This window comes from Leiobunum rupestre, chromosome 11, assembly GCF_980474605.1.
Source record: "Leiobunum rupestre chromosome 11, qqLeiRupe1.1.hap1, whole genome shotgun sequence".
Lineage (NCBI taxonomy): Eukaryota > Metazoa > Arthropoda > Arachnida > Opiliones > Sclerosomatidae > Leiobunum > Leiobunum rupestre.
In genome coordinates, this window is record NC_143394.1 from 36,248,374 (window position 1) to 36,265,801 (window position 17,428).

At 40.3% G+C, this 17,428-nt stretch overlaps 2 protein-coding genes across 3 annotated transcripts in view; one reads left to right on the plus strand and one right to left on the minus strand.

Moving 5' to 3' along the window:
• Window positions 1–9,569: 9,569 nt before the first annotated feature.
• Window positions 9,570–12,674, minus strand: LOC149922431 (fas apoptotic inhibitory molecule 1). Its single transcript, XM_090162933.1, has 5 exons — window positions 12,463–12,674; window positions 12,271–12,382; window positions 11,168–11,390; window positions 11,055–11,104; window positions 9,570–9,815 (listed from the first exon to the last, which is right to left on the minus strand). Exons 2-5 carry the CDS (start codon window positions 12,379–12,381, stop codon window positions 9,666–9,668), a joined length of 534 nt encoding a protein of 177 aa, XP_090019059.1. The 5' UTR covers window position 12,382; window positions 12,463–12,674; the 3' UTR covers window positions 9,570–9,665.
• Window positions 12,675–13,004: 330 nt separating this feature from the next.
• LOC149922432 (uncharacterized) overlaps window positions 13,005–17,428 on the plus strand; it is a 71,542-nt gene continuing 67,118 nt past the window's right edge. For both annotated transcript variants that reach the window (XM_090162931.1, XM_090162932.1), the window contains exon 1: window positions 13,005–13,512. In XM_090162931.1, the coding sequence (XP_090019057.1) occupies window positions 13,377–13,512 (136 nt within the window). In that variant the 5' untranslated portion in view covers window positions 13,005–13,376. The remainder of the gene's footprint in view (window positions 13,513–17,428) is intronic.

Here is a 17,428-nt window from a genome sequence, read left to right on the forward strand (position 1 = left end):
TCTGCTCCGGAAACCACTGACAAAACTCAAATAATTTTGGATAATCGGCCTCATTTAAAGGTTGAACCTTTTGTAAAATGGAATGGGTGGTACTGGTGTCCTCGAAGGATACGCCAGACAAGTACACGTTAACTCGCAATTGACGTCCTACTTGGCTCTTACTTGTCGTAGGATCATTCATCCCATGTTCCTCCACGTCTTCTGGAAAGTCTCCTTTTGCAGTAGCAAGTCCCGTCTGTTGTATTTTACAGTTTCGCTTAAGCGTCAGTCAACCGCCGTGAACGTTTGTCGATTTGGAAGCTGTCTTTCAGGAAAGTTCCCCTGATACAAGCACTGCGCTTCCACCTCATTTTCCTGAGTGAGTCCATACATAACTTGCATATTGGAATATTCTGCATTCGTGACGTACGCCATAGCATAGTAGGTTTAAGACACGAAATGCGAAATTAATTATTGAGGCCCCTCAATTCATTGCCAATTCGAGCCTCGTACCCATCCAAAAAAACTATTAGAACAATTGTGTTGTAGACTAAAACCTTTTTTGTGGGTGACTATTTAATGAGACCATTAATTACACAAGCCAACTACATTCAGTGTACTAGCACGGAAATGAGCTTAATACGTTCCACAACGCCTCACAAGTTGTTAAATTTGTACTTACTTATGGCATTAGAAGAATAAAAAAACGAAATTCAATAATTCCCGTTTTTACACACAATCCTAAGGATTTGTGCGTATTAGTTTCACGTACAGTGTAGCCGTTGCCGATGCCGATGCCGCTATGTCGCGCATATATCTTCAACGTTTAGGGCTAGAAGAGTCTATGATATCTCGTTCGAGTGTACATATATCGCCATTGATAGCCTTTCATAAAGTTTTCAAATCGGAGCCCTGGAAGTTGGGCATTTGCCCAATTTACTATTTTCGGTGGTTTCGCTTTATGTGGTAGATATTTTATTTAAAATTAAGTCCGATAACGTTAAAAAAATATTATTGGATAGGTTATGTCAGTAAATATTACATTTAAGCAAAGATAATTTAAACTCGTACCCTAGATTCGAATACTGAGAGCTTTCCCATTGACGGTTTTGTTACGAAGCGTTTACCCTTTTCCGGCAATTGACCTCAGAAAAATCGGGCTCCATCGGTTGCGGCACGGCCAACTTCGATCATGCGCTGCCGCGCTATATAGCGTGGCAACGCGTGATCGAAGTTGGCCGTGGTTGCGGTAAGGCGCAAACCATGGAGCGAATTTTTTCTGAGTTCCGGCGGGAAGTGGGTAAACGCTATCAGCAACGCGCGAGAGAGTGATTTCGAATCTAGGGTACGAGTTTAAATTATCTTTGATTTAAGTAAGGTTTTCAGGGTAATTTACGGGACCCCAATTTTTGTGGTTTTATATTTTCGCCTAAAAATCTACATACAGTTCCTTAATTTAAGTCCGATTTTCATGAAAGTTATATTTTTGATTAGCTGTGGTTTACATATAACCTATAGTTGCAAATACGATCCTTAATTACCTCTCCGAGGGGACAAAGTCCCCTAGGAGGGGTTATACAACGACCGTGTCTGTCTGTGGGTCTGTGGGTGGGTCTGTGGGTGGGTCTGTGGGTGGGTCTGTGGGTGGGTCTGTGGGTGGGTCTGTGGGTGGGTCTGTGGGTAGGTCTGTGGGTGGGTCTGTCTGTCTGTCAGGACTGCGAACGCGTTCGCATTTTTGGTGCAAAGTGTAATCACTGCGTACGCAGTTTCTCAAAGGGTTGGCAAAACCACCGTGTGACGGTGAGCGTTAACGGATGCATTTGCGGTTTGGTTTGGATGGTGTTTTTTCGCTCACCGTCGTGACGGTTTGGTGTATTACGTTTTTGTAATGTTTATGCGTAGGTTGTGAGTGTTGAATTTGTTGTGTTTGTGTTCTGATGGATGTGCATGTTGAGTCTGTTGTGTTTATATGGGCGTTTTCTCTCCAACTTCTTATTAATGACTTTGGGACGGACCGAGTGCTGAGTGTAATGCTACCTCTCAACGTCCAATGGCAGGGTTTCCACCAGTTGTACACGGTATTCGTCTTAGTATCAATTTGCGATCGCATCGGGCGGGATTTGAACCCGAGACCTCCTGATTGACAGGCGGACGTTCTACCACAGAACCACCGACACTTGTTACGCCTTATTGAAAATTAGACCTTCAGCTTTATCGGAAGCGTATTTAATAAAGTAGGAAATTTTGGTTTAATTGAAATAGAATTGAAATTGAAATTATTGCATCGAAGAAATTCTAATTTAGCGTTTCTCTATTGATTAAAAACAAATGCGCCACCAGGTTTCGAACCCAGACCATTCGGCTTGGCAGTCGAGCGCTCTACCACAGAACCACCGATAGCTGCTTAGATTCACGGAAATTAAGACAGGCATCGTAAGCATAATAGGTAATAAAGTCTTTTTTTATTAATGAATTTATGAAGGCCTAATCTGATATTTTTTAAAGGTTAAATCTTGTTTTAGCGCAGTCAGCCGAGATTAGAGGGTTAAAGGGTAGACCCTGTGGGTGGTCCACTTTCTTAACGACCTATATATAGTTCTGTTAATTCAAAGGAGACAATTTAACGTTAATTGCTTTAAAAGCTGGCGGTTAGTCAAGTGGCTCTCTGTGCTTTGTTGATGGTAAGGTTTTTGCTTCTTGTAAATACATTTGGTGTGGATATTTGGATATCTACGATTTCTAACGCAGTCAATGATTTCTTGGGTGTGCGAGTCATTATATGATATTGGAAATTGGACGGAATTGGTCTTTTTCATGTGGTATGCGTCACAACGTCAACAGGAAGTGAACGAGTCGTCCACTACCAGATATCTACGGTATCTTCATCATGGGCGAGTGTTGAAATAAAATGAGCGTTAAAGATGCGGCAAGTATTTCGTAAGCGAGTAATTCCAAAAAGCCTCTGTAGATATTTCTTTCATTAAAATTTGCTTCGTATTATATTTAACTGATAAACTTGTTCTGTAAAAGGGTTTAATTCAATTGTGCATTGTTATAGTACGTATAACTTACTGTTGTAACTACTTAACTTATGATATTCTGAATAAATTAAAATTGGTCGTTTCGTCTCAATTATTTTAATTATAATTAAAATTTTATACCGGGCGGGATAGAAATGGGTTAATATTTTTAACAAATAACTCTAAATTGCGGAGATATATCTTTAAGGGTTATCTCGAGAAATTAATACCACTAGGGACAATTCTTCCGAGGAGAGGTATATTTTGGCTTGCCAACTTGTTTTAATTCTAAGTAAGGTTTTTTGGGCAGCGTATACGGACCCCCGCAATTTCCAACATTGTAAATCCCGGTGTGTATAGAGGTCTACGCGCCCGTTTCCCTCTAGCGTTTTTCAAGGCCGTTCAGAGTGCGCCGCGCTTTCAACATACGACCAGAAGTAACAATTAAGTATGACTCTGTTTGACCTAGTCTTAGGCGTATGACCAGAAGAAATAAGTGTGACACTCAACCTAACAATTAGGTGTGATCAGAAGTAACAATTAAGTGTGATCAGAAGTAACAATTAGGTGTGATCAGAAGTAACAATTAGGTGTGATCAGAAGTAACAATTAGGTGTGATCAGAAGTAACAATTAGGTGTGATCAGAAGTAACAATTAGGTGTGATCAGAAGTAACAATTAGGTGTGATCAGAAGTAACAATTAAGTGTGATCAGAAGTAACAATTAAGTGTGATCAGAAGTAACAATTAAGTGTGATCAGAAGTAACAATTAAGTGTGATCAGAAGTAACAATTAGGTGTGATCAGAAGTAACAATTAGAGGCCTGCGCCGATTAGATATGGGTCGGCGGCGGCGTTTGACTAAAAACATACGCCGGCGTTAGACATTCGGCCAAAATGATCGGCGGCGGCGGCGGCCTACGCCAGCGTTAATATAAATTTGTTCTTAATTTTATGCATTTTATAATAATTATTTTGAACATACGAATTAAGATGACAACAAAATTAGTAGAAAGTGATATTTGTAACTTTTATTCCATATTCTTCACATTTTTCGCTAAGAAATTCGACTTTAGACTTATTACTTTCAATAAGATACTCGTCAATTCTGCCTAATTCCCTCAATGAAGGATCTAACAAAGACAAACAGACGTAAATATCTGAAATAGGATATCGATTTTCCATTGCTGATTTCAAAGACTCTTTAAGATCTTTACCTATTAAGCTATCATCTTCTTCAATTTCTAAAATACTGAGTATTTCAGCTCTGTATAGAAAATAACATTAAATTATAGTCCGACCACCCGTTGGGGGATTGGTGGTCGTCCTTACACGGCCATCCACAAACTCTGCCTCCCGGACGCTTGCGATTACCGGAGTGAGCCACTACTCCCGGCGAACAAGTCATATTTAGCGTACGCCGTAACGCCAACGGCAGTTAAAAAAACACCAACAAGACTAAATACCAACTCGTACGAGTCGTACTCGTACACCGGAGTGACCGCAGTGGCGTAGCTGATGGTCCGCAGAGCCCGTGGTGAGGGGGGCCTCGAACTTCAAGGGGGGCCTCGAGCTTCATGGGGGGCCCCGCTAACCATAAAAAAATAAAAAGGAGGGCCTCATAGAGATTTTTGTGGGGGGGGGCTCTGAGTTCTCAGCTACGCCACCGTACGATCGTTCGAGGTAGAAATCAGAAACAACAGTTTTAAAGGCAAAGCACAGTTAATACGGAACGATGACCGACCAGGGGCTCGATTCTGAGATTATCGGTAAGGAAGTTAACGGGAGAAAATCCTCGTTAACTTTGAAAATTGTCGCTAGCGAGAAAAAATGCAATTCTAAGGCTCTCGTTAGGAAAATTGTCGTCAGAAGAAACCTAAAATTTTCGTCAGAAGAAACCTAAAATTTTCGTCAGAAGAAACCTAAAATTGTCGTCAGAAGAAACCTAAAATTGTCGTCAGAAGAAACCTAAAATTGTCGTCAGAAGAAACCTAAAATTGTCGTCAGAAGAAACCTAAAATTGTCGTTAATTCTAACGACAAAAAAAGTTGTAGTTAGAGCCACGGGCGACAATTTTTTTTTAAAGATGTCCATATTTTTGAGACATGAAATTTAAGATTTAGCACAGGAAATTTAAAATAATCGTAATTTATAACATCAAAAAGTAATACGATATCGAGCTCAAGCATTTGAATATGATGAGTATATATTTAAGCGTTTATTTACGGTAAAAAAGAATTCACGTATACTCATTGTGATAGGCTTGGTGAGTTTATCAGAAACCAATACACTGGCAATACCAGTGATGAATATTAAAAACTATTATTAACTTACTAGATTAATATATCTAAAAATACCATAGTTAAGTAAATTATAACCCTAATAAATTATTCCCCTCGGGTGTAATAACAACAAACAGTTACTTTTACCAATTGATTATGTTTTTAAAAGCATCGGTTCCAATGAATTTTGGTGAAGTAAGATGAAAATATTTACCAAACTAGGAATTTTTTGTACGTTTATTAACTCAAGTTATTCTTTTATTATTCACAATAAAAACTTGTTCTTCTTCTTCTACGTCTAAAGCTTGGTTTACGTTATGTTTGTGTCAAAGCCGAGAAACGCGTCGTCGCGTCGCGCGCGCTAGTGGTAACCAAGGCTTAAGCCCCATTTTCATGCTCGCTGGTAGCGGATAAAAATCGTCAAAATTCGCTTCCGCCACTCGCAAGCGTGAAAATAAAGCTAAAATATCTGTTTGAAACAGATCGAAGCGGAAAGTGAAAAAGCGTATAGCTGAAGCGGATTTTGACGAATTTTACCCGCTACCAGGTAGTACCAGCGAGCATGAAAATGGGGCTTAACAGATTAAGCCTAACCTCTGTAGAATAAAACATTAGTACCGTCTGCTGCTATGAAGGATGAACGAAACAACTGATAAAACGACGCGCCGCTATTGGCTCTAGGCTCTAGCTAGAGCGAAAGCACTTGACTAAAAATTTCTGTCGTTAGCCTCTCTCTCATAACACTGCCGTAACGAGACACGTCTTAAGCTTGTTTTCCACTAGCGCGCGTCATAATGTTATTTTCTTTACGCGCGTAAAAACGTTTGAACGTTTCAAAGCTGAGAAACGCGTCAAGCTTGTTTTCCACTGGCGCGCGCAACGACGCGTTTTTCAGCTTTGAAACGTTCAAACGTTTTTACGCGCGTAAAGAAAATAACATTATGACGCGCGCCAGTGGAAAACAAGCTTTAGAATACCAATTTCATTCCCGTTAAGAAATTGTCGCTTACAGATTGTCGTTTCGCCTATCGCCAGAATTTTTATCGCTAGCTTAACGATAGCCTCAGAATCGAGCCCCAGGAAGAAAATAAAAACGTCGGCGCGCCGTTTAATGACTCGGCGGTGGCGGCGGCGGCTTGCTCCGAATGTGGACAATCGGCGGAGGCGCGATCGGCGCGTTTAAAATTATCGGCGGCGGCGGCGTTTAGCGGCGGCGCAGGCCTCTAGTAACAGTTAAGTATGACACTGATCGAAGGAATTTTCGATGCTTTCAAAGTATTACTAGAAGTAACAAATAAGTGTAAATACAAATATGTGTGACCGGGGATATATATTGGTTGTGATACCGGCGTTGCAGGTTGCTGTGAATAGCTCTAACAAACTTAACACATTAGATGGATTGTGTGTATTCTGACCGTCGTACGTCTTGTTTAATAGGCGTAGTCACTTGTTATTGTTACTTACTTCTTTCATTTTAATAGCGTACTTTTGATACTAGTTTTGTTTTTTATCGAAAAAGACTACTCGCGGACAAATAACAATTATTTAAACGTAAAAGCTAAATTACCTAAACTTAACAATATATGGATGATTTTCCATGGCAGATCCATGTTTTCCTCTCAGTTATGGGAAACACGTCGCCATCTATCTATCGTGGGAGGTGCGAAAACTCGAAATTAATCAAAAAGGGAATGAATAGAGGAAAGCAGACAGTAACTGAATTCGCCCAAAGGTAATATAGGCCTAGTACCCAAGATTTTAAATCAATGCCTTACTCATAGCAAAGATAATATAATTACGTACTCTAGATTCGAAATCACGTCATTTCTCGATAGCGCGTTTTCTCGTGAGGCTTTTACTGAGTTCGCGCCGGAAGTCGGAAAAATCGGGCTCCATAGCAGGGTGAGAAATAAGGAATTTCAATAGATAACCCAAGATTATATTACTCACCTTTAGTTTTCTTTCGTTTAGAAACATTTTTAGAGCTACAGGCAGGTTCCATTATTGTTTTAAAACAATATAACGCAAAAATATCTTGTATCTTGAAAACCGCGAGTCAAAAACCACGGCGCAATTTTCACTAAAACTTTACGTTTTAGCTATATGTCGGTAGCCCTGCCAGCTCCATGGAGGCAGTTTTTTCCGACTTCCGCCGGTAACTCAGTAAGAGCCTGCGTTACGTGAAAGGAGCTTGATTTCGAATCTAGGGTACGTAGTTATATTATCCGAAAACATTAGCTGCATAGTTACCATGGAAACCAACTATAAAAGCGTCCTACAGCAACCGAATTTTCGGAGGTCACGTGCCAAAAGTGGGTAATTGCTTCGTCAAAAAACGGGCAAAATTATAATCTACGGTACGGAGCCCTTTGGATATGAATATGACCTATATCAGTGTATTAGGGTTACCATGGATAGTAGATTTTAGAGGATCGTTAAAAAGCCCGATTTTTAGCCCCCGTAAACCAATCACACTAAGGGAGTCGTCCAAGGTTATTTGAAAAAAAAACAAGTGTCGCTAAGAGTGGACAATACTGTTCGAAAAAAGAAAAAAGATAAACACGAAGTACATTTTTACGCAAAAAGGTATTTTTTCACGTTTTTATAGATTAAATATGATATACTAAATATCAGTTGATAGTTTTTATTGAATTAAAAAACCAAAATTAAAAATTACTAAAATATAAAACGCGAAAAATTACGTAACAATATCAACCGCATTAGATTGCCATTTTGAAATTTTAAGATCACGTGGTACAAACGACCTTGCAAGACTCCCTCGGAGTCTCTCGAGCTGATTGATACGCGGGGAGAAATAAAATGCACTGTGGAAGGGTTTCGAAATCCTGTCCTTAATTTACTGTCCATGGGGTTACGCACCATTATGGGCATTTTTAAAACAATTCTGATAACTCTCACTCCACCTCATTCCCGTTTCTAAAATTTTAAACTCAAACTCATCTTCTCTCATCACCGTAAACTAACTTTTTATCTCCTCTCCTCTCATTGAATTTCGCTAATTAATCTAACCTCGCGCACACTTCTGTTAGTTTTGTTGAAAAATATCTCCTTTCAATCTCCTCTCTCTGAAATGCATACTTTGTGAAACTCCTCTCACGCTCCTCTCCTTTTAAAGTTTTGCGCATCTCACCTCCTCTCAGATTCTCACATTGCTCTCACAGTGGTAGAACAACGACCATCACTGGCCTATGGCCACAGTAGATTTACTGTCTTTAACTTCTTTATAGCCTTCTAACGTCAGCATATTATGTTATTGTACGTTTGGCCAAAGTTACATAGTTATTTCCAAGAAGGTCACGTTGTTATATTTCTTTTGTTTTGGTTTTCATACATCTAAACTCAAACTCACCTCCTCTCCCCACCGCAAACTAACTTTTTAGCTGATCTCCTCTCATCGCGTTTCACTAATTAAATTTACCTCGATCACACTCCAAATACATTTTTGGAAAAATCTTATTTCCACTCGCTCTCCTCTCATTTAAATTCATAGCTTGGAAACTCATCTCACGCTCCTCTCGATTGGAAGCTTAGAGCATTTCTACTCCTTTCAATTGCTCTCACTGATCTCACGGTGAGAGGAGAGTGCCCATCACTACGAGTCATGGTTCCAGGGGTTTTTAAACGTGTGGGACAATTCAGTCCGCCCGTCCACCTGATTAATCAGGGCGAGATATGGGTAACGGATACGCCAACAGGGGATACGTGGGGACAGGGGTAGGGACACCCGTGGCGGAAGTATTCCGACTACACGTTGGGGGATTGGTGGTCGTCCTCACACGACCATCCACAAACTCTGCCTCCCGGACGCCTGGGATTACAGGAGTACGCCACTACTCCCGGCTGGTTCCAGGGGTTCCTCGGAAATATTTGGGAAAAAATATAAAGTGCTAATAACCCATAAAGCTTAAATTTGTAGCACGTAAAACGTATGCTGTTTATTTAAATAAAAAAACGGGATAAATAAAACCGCACCCTAATAAATAGTTGAAACTTTATTTAAAAAATTAAATCCAGGGGTTTTTTCGCTATAAAAAAGCAAAACACAGATTTGCGCCTCCTACCCCCAATAGATACAAAAGTGTTCCGCCATTCAAAACGTTTGGAAACCACTGACCTATTAATAATAATAATCAGCTAGGCTAATACCCAACGCACCACCTTAGTACACCACCCCTGATAATAACTCCAAAGAACAACGCAAAAACTCGAAAATCGTTTATTTCTAATGTGGTTTTCGTTTAAACGAAATAGAATTCGATTTTGTACTTTACATCTCGATGAAAATGAAAGAAAGCGAACTAGCAACGCGAAATTAAACGGTGGTTCATTCTCGTTGAATTCTACGAAGGCGAAGTCTATCAAATCACTCGGCGCTTTCCGGGATTTCCTGATTGTCGACGACCAAAGCGTAGATGAGTCCCTCCCTTTTGTTCCCGCTACTGATGGACCTGATGTACGCTTGATGGGGTCCCAGCGCGAAGTGCGTCTCCGAGCCATCGTCCACAAACTCACCCTACATTAGAAACGGTCGTTGAAAATACGGATAACGTCAGAATTATACTTAAAGGTTGGTTATCATAAGTTTATATAAGTGTGTCAGTCCACACTCTAATAATCCGCTATCCTAATACTTTAGGCCCAAGTCTTCTAGCGACTTTTAATGCCATTAATTCAGGTGGAAAGCCCTTCATCCCTTCATGCCACGCGAGCCAACAGCCCCCCTACACTTACTATTACCGTTAATCTCGGCAAGTTTTTATGGTAGGGGAAGCTGAAGAAATCGGGGATTAAACCCCTTTAACCAGTGGGGAGAAAACTTTCAAACACACGCTCGGATCGAACCCGGCTTCTCTTGCTGCGAGGTGAAATTTCTAACCATTCCTTCAACTCAGTAGCGGCCCTAGCAAGTTCTTAGGTGGTTCGAGATCTCATTGTGGCTTCGCTGGTTCTACTCCGTCACCCTACCTATACATTTTTACTGTCAGTCATTTCTAGAATGACCACACGAAATACGAGCATAGCGTGGATTACTTAACGCGCAGGGATATTCCGGCTTAGCTAAAACCAGTGGTGGCTTAAGAAGACTGGGTCCCCGGGGTGGTGGTCGTGTTTTGTGACACCCCCCAGGACAAAACAAAGTTTTCACGTCCGTCTTCTTCAAGTTTAATCGTTCTGATTTGCACACACCCCCCCTCGAGCTTCTCCGATGGCACCCCTGGCTATCCTGGTACCCGGGGCGGACCACCCCTCCCCCCCTTACGCTGCCACTGGCTAAAACGCAAAACAAATTGTTAGAAAATGGTGCTCTAGTGGCAAGAAAATGCTAAATTATATATGGGCATGCGCAGACGTTGTTACGCCTATGAATCCCGATAGAGGACTAATTTCTAAGGCTTTTGCACCAAGCCAGTAAAATTCTTTAGAGCCGGCATGTCTTTGTGCGTCAATTAACCCATGGTTATAGTGTGCTTGTACAGGGAGAAAGTGCCAAGTCCTAGGACCAACGGGTGATAATTTCGGGTAAAATTTGAATACTACGTCACTTCACATAAAGTTATCAATAATAATTTCGACTAACTGACACACTTATGGACTTATAGACTAAGGGCTAGTATTTACTAGGTCAAAAACTTTACGATGGCGAGCGTCGATGCAAAAAAAAAACCCGTTTGGATAATATTTATTTTGGCGTCGACGGTCACTATCGTAGCTTTTTTGTCACAGTCAAAACCAGCTTCAATGCTTTACTCACCGCCGTTTCGACAACTTTCCCATTGACCCAAACGTCAAGGGTGTCCTTCTCTTTAGAACAAAACAACAGATATTTTAAAAGAAAACTTCATTAACCGCGACAAAACCACTTACCCAGAACTATTCTGGTTGCGACTTCCTCCACAAACAATGTCCACGTCTTCATGATTTTGGACTGCTTCTCCCGGAATTTTTGCAATTGTTTTCCGTTGACGCTCAAGCTGTACTGATAGGTGAATCCGCTGACGGCTCTGATGTGTATTGCGCATTTGTGACGTCCCATTTCGAAGTGTTCCGATCCCACCAGCTTAAACATATAGTCCTTCCGTACCAGCTCCTGTACGTTCAATAACACATAACTTAGCATCGAGTAATCAAGGCTTCGAAATCTGATAATCGCTTTCGTCGCGATAGAGTTATTGGAAATTTAGATTGCTAATCCCACAAGTATATATTATATATCTTACGGGAGAGTATCCATCGAAGATGCAGCGTAAGGATTAACTACCACCCGGGCCACTAAGCTTCATTTGGGCCCACGTGACCTTGCTTTATCCTTGTTTCGTGCCTCTAAGCTTAAACGGAGTATGAACTAAATCGTTTTCTAACTGGTTTTAAAATTAACTAGCGCAAATCACCTCTAGCTTCTGTTAGTATCGTAAAATTTTCCCGGTGAAATAATTTTATAAAATCATTATAATAACATGTTTCAAGCGAGTTAAAATATCTTCTCTCTCTAAGAAAAGTATTATACAGGGTGTTTCAATGGGTTATGCAAAAATTTGAAGAGGTTGTAGGGGGGGAGTTGAGAAGTATGCCTGTTTTTTTTTCTCATTTTCCTACGATGAGTTAAAAGAGCGCCAGAGAGCTTCAAAGTAAGGCCTACTAGCCCCTGGAAATAGGCTGTAACAAGCGCAAAACCAAGCAGGAGGGAAATGCGAACATTAAGGTTGTGGTTCGTGTGATAGGTGAAAAAGTTTTTTTTAAACAAATTGAGTTAACCAGCGTAAAAAGGTAAACTTAAACAGTATTTAAAGTCCCTGCTGCTTGGTTTTGCGCACTTTTAACTCATCGTAGGAAAATGAAAAAAAAAACAGGCATATTTCTCAACTCACCCCCTACAACTCCTTCAAATTTGTGCATAACCTTTTGAAACACCCTGTATTGTTCTGGTAATACTTAATGATCTACAATTTAAAATACGTAAAATCTCTCACCTGGCCGTCTACTTTGATAACTCGTCTTCCAGTGGTGGTTCCGTGTTCAAACTCAACTTTGTAAACTTTGTCGCTCATAGGCACCTCCCAAACCGCGACAGATTCGGACATTCTAAAGCGTTTATAAATATTACACTCGCTACGAAATTGCAACGAACTCGGAAACTTAATAAATTATCCCAACACACTCACTTCGAGATGCCAACGTTGTTTTTCAACTTTATATTCTTTCTAAATCCCTCGTGCACTTTTGTTCTTTTCAGGGCCTAGGTGCGACTAGGTCCGACGATAGTTTACCTTTTTCACCAGAGCATTTCTTTTTCATAATCACTCTTTCAGGTTGTACCTGGATATACCTACTCTTTATCCTCAAAATCTTAAACGGCGATTCGCTTTGTTTATACCACCCCTACAACTTGGTTTTCATACTCGGTAAAGAGAACGAAGAGGAAGTGAAAGAGGAAAACATAAGGTCGTCATAGCAACCGCTCGTACATGTCAGGGCTATATCACCCCCCCCCCCCCCCAACGGTCCTTTAACGACGCGATGTAGACGTATAAATATTTACACATACACTTTTATAGTAATTTATAGACCCGAGTTTATAGTAAAAAACACATTTTTTCTCCGTTATTTAATATATCGTGAACGTAGATGGCGTCGCGATCGTATGATTTCGATTTTCCACCGGTTCTTCCAAAGTTAGCGTAGATATATTTCCGACCGCGTGGAACGCGACGGTCACTGGGTTGTTTCCCCCCTAGTATCGAAAGCCCTCCTGCAATCTAGCAGCGCAGCCTTCCATTCCCGACTCAGGTTTGGGTTCTCGCTGATAGCCGCACTGCGGGAACGAGTTTCCCATTTCCCATGGATTTGCCGCTGACGATAAGCGCCAAGAAGTTTCTCTACTTTTAAGCGGAGTTTTCGTGCAGGGACGCGCTTTATGTGGACGCGTATTGGATGAACGCTTTCTAACTAAGATTTGTTCATTTCGCGATTTAGTTTTTTGGCGGTTAAAGATATAATAGTGATTTATTTTCGACAGTTTTATATATTTCTGTGCGGATACGCGTATCTTTCGCTACGTCGACATTGCACCTTCGGGATGGTATACTTGAAGCACCCGACGTGGGGGGCGCTGGTCGCCGGTTGGTCGCTATGGACACTAAGGCTGGTTTGCGCCTTGCCTACGCCCGAGCAAAGCACGCTAGCGGTACCCGCCGGAGATTTGGAAACTACCAGTAAGTACTACAGCTTCTAAAACGCTCAAAAAAAAATTGTCACCCCCTTTTTACTGGGCACATTTTTTGGGGTTTCCAATTCCGCGATAAAGAAAAACCTAATAGTTTTTTTCCTTTATATTCAAAAACGTTCTGAAATTCCATTTTCCATTTTGCACGTGTGAGTGTCAAAAAGAGGAGCGTTAGAAAAAGAGAGAACTAACGTTGCTAGGCAACCCCGATTTCCGAAAGGCCCCTATTACACTCTGTTCCCGCTGAGTTTCATTCGTATGCCTTCCAAGGAAATTCTCTATTGCATTTATTACTTTTCCTACTTTTTTCCTTCGGTTTCATACCACGTTACAGTTTCCACTTCCCAAGTTTCGACTGATTATTTTTTACGGTAGAAGTATTATCAGAAATTTTGGCGGTTCGAATTTAATATTAGGCGTGGTCGAAATGACGAATTATCAGGTGGTTTGTTACCGTTAATCGCGACTTAGAATATTTTTCAATAAAATAAATTAATTCTTCATTGTGTTGTAATTATCCAGTTACGTTAAGGTACGTTAATTTCGCCTTATTAGGCGTGGTTAAGTTATAGTTTATTCAATCAATATTGTAAGGACGTTTGAGCGAAAATCGGCCTTGATTTGAATATGCAAGCAAAGATACGTTTGTATAAAAAGTCTTTATAACGATAATAATATACTTTCTCTAGTTCTCTCAATAAAAGCGTAAAAGGGCTTAAATCAAGCTTGAAGAACCCCCGCGGCTTATACTAGTCTCAGTTTCGACTCGTATTTGTTCAGAGCGTATACCAAGAAAAAGCTAAAAGCGAAATCGGATTTCTTATTTCCTATGTGAAGCTTTTAACAATATGTATAGAAGGCATTATTGTTTTATGCAATAGGCTATTACCAATACCAATTCTAGTTTGCAAAAGAGCATCATTATCACCTCTCATTTGTTTCACCAGAATAACTGGCGTTTGTTACGTTAGATACAGGTCGTATAGAGTGTGTAACTGGTTGATTTTTCACTGCTAACCCTTTTTAAATTCTAGTTATATTTTTAATAAATATCGCCAGGAATCCATACCTCTACTTGGAATGCTTATCACGGCAGATTTCCGTCTCGATATGGCTGACGGTTGTTTTGACGTCACTATGTTAACTTAACAAACAACAACGTGAGAGGGGAGCGCTCGCAAAGGGGATTTTGTATCTCGTAGGCGGGGCCAAAGCCGTCAGAGTTATCTTACCATACGCGATACGGCCCGATAAGCATTCCAAGTAGAGGTATGGATTCCTGATATCGTTTTAATTATTTATACCACAAACCCAGGTAGTCGGCTATACGCTATGTAAGGTAATGGAGAATCCGGTAGCCAGAATGGGCCGGCAATTTCAAATTGAAACTCACAGTGACTTAGAAATGGAAAGATGAGTAGGAGAGCTCAGAGTGGCTAAGTGGGCGAGAAGACAGCGTAGCGGTGAAATAGATACTGTTGACTTGGATTTGGGCGATTAAATATTCAAGGAGGACGTCTGAGAGAATCGTGGATAGAGATGCAGAAACTGATGATGGAATATTATATTCCGATCTATTGTATCGCTGAATCACACCTCAGAAATTGGTAGAGCCCAGACCTTCTCCCAAGTTTCCATTGGAATGCCGTAAATCGAAAGGGATCAGTGTTTTATTTCGTGAGACAGTTTCGTGCCGAGAGGTTCGACGTTGTGAGGAACACCTTTGGGTTACTATTCAAACCAACTGTGGTCTGTATGGCTACTGGTAAAAACGTAAAGCCATGGAATCAATGATTCGAATTTTCGCTGTCTCTCGGAAGATTTTGCCTTATTTAATCCTGGTAATACTTCTCCTGGTTGGGGACTCCAATGACCATTTTCACGAATTTGATGGATGTGAAGATTCTACAGTTTGAAACACCAAGAATTGTTCTTCCAGACACGATATGTCTATTCTCAACTTGGATCCCCAGCTGCGCACCTGGTTACCTGGTCAGCGAGAGGCTCGTGTTCGAGTATCGATTTTGCCTTATGCAATGAGTCAATGAGAAATAGAGTGAAGGAGGTAATTATTGACGAAGATGGTATCTTGGGGTTTGGCAGCGATCATAACGCACTTTTCATTACAATTTCTGGAGCTTGCGCAGTTATTTCCATACTCCCGTGGTCCAGAGTCAATCACGATGGTGTACTAGTGATCCTGCGAAGATGGAGGCATTTAGTCAAGAGGTGGAGAAAAGGGTTCGGAGTATCCCAAAGATATCATACCACGAATTCCAAGAGACTATAACGCAAATCGCTTTTAGCGAACTTCGCTCAACAAAGACCGATTCTCTTCAACGTCTTCATAGTCACTGGTTCAAACCTGAAGTTAATGCTGTAATCAGAGAGCGTAAAATGGCTGACAGGAATAACCGTAGAATTGCGAGGAGAAAGAATATTAATTCTCTGGAAGTAGAGAAGAAGAGGCGCCTTTGGAAAGTTTTTCTTTCTAGTAAACCGAAATTAAATCTCGGACTGAGATGGATATTAAATCTTCAGGCATTTAGCGGTGAAGAAATTCTGGAAGCTTTTTCGGGTCAATAAATGTAGCCCTACTATGGGTTGTTAAAGGACTGTACTGAAATTGGTCTCACGGACAAAACGGCCATCACCAAGCGTATCGAAGAGCTGGTTGTGCACTCTAAAAACATTACACTCAAAATTGAATGCTTTAGCGTTCACATGGCCGAATATTTTTAAGGCGTTCAAAATTGAAAGTTGAATTTTCGTTCACAATTGAAAGGTGAAGTATTCGTTATTGATTTGTTTGTAAAATGTGGCTAAAACATTAAAATTTGAACGCTTTAGCGTTTAAATTCGAATTTAGAGTTTCGCTTGCAAATCAGAATGGTTTAGTACTCATATTTGATGGCTTTACAAAAACGCAATTAAATATTCATAATTGATCGATATACTTTGATTCCTTAAATAACGATAAAGTTAGGTCCACCAGTGGGAAATAAAAGGTTTTTATAACCATTTGTAGCCTATTCGAAAACAAGCTCGACCTACCCTTATGTAAGCTGATTATATCCGATAACATTAAAACCAGATAATTGAGTAAAAATAGGTAATAAGATAGGCCTAGTCTAATGGTTCGCCGGGACGAATGAATATGCCGTTACCAGCAAGTATTCATTCTCAATTGGAAGACCGAGAAGCAATAGGTAAACTCGCGTGAAAGGAGAATTCGTAGTGTTCAAAGTATAAGAAGAAACGATATATCAAGAGTTTGCAATGCAATTTATAGTCCTGTGACCGCTATAAAATATACTTAATTTTCGATTATCATCTATTTTGTTTTAACGTAGTGGCAATGTTTTTACCCCACCCAAAAACCCATTTTTTCCACTCTGATCCCGTTAGATTTTGAATTAAAATTATACTGCTATAACATAATATTTTATCTCTTTACTCAAGTTTCAAAAATAATATGATTTCCTCATCAAATCTACTGCATCTCATTTTCTTATATTTCGAGGTGGACATATACTACACTAAAACCGTTTCACTGAATCACTATATAAACGCACTTGATAACTTAGGCATAAGGTGGTGCCTAGCTGATTATTATTATTATTAAACATTTTATATTCTAATTTAAATATTGGCTTGTTGAGATATTATCCGTCCGGTATATTAGCGTGCAACTGTACGATTGACGACTTACTCCGTAACTGCGTTAAACTTTTCAAAAACAAATTATCATTACTTTCTTCCCAATATTTCACGGTCCGGCCGAAAACTTAACGTCCATTTCCACTCACGTCTATCTACAGGTTGACTTGACGTAAATACGCTTTTTATGACTACGCTTAGACCTACGATTGGCAATCGAACCACACAGCGCCCTTTATGACCGC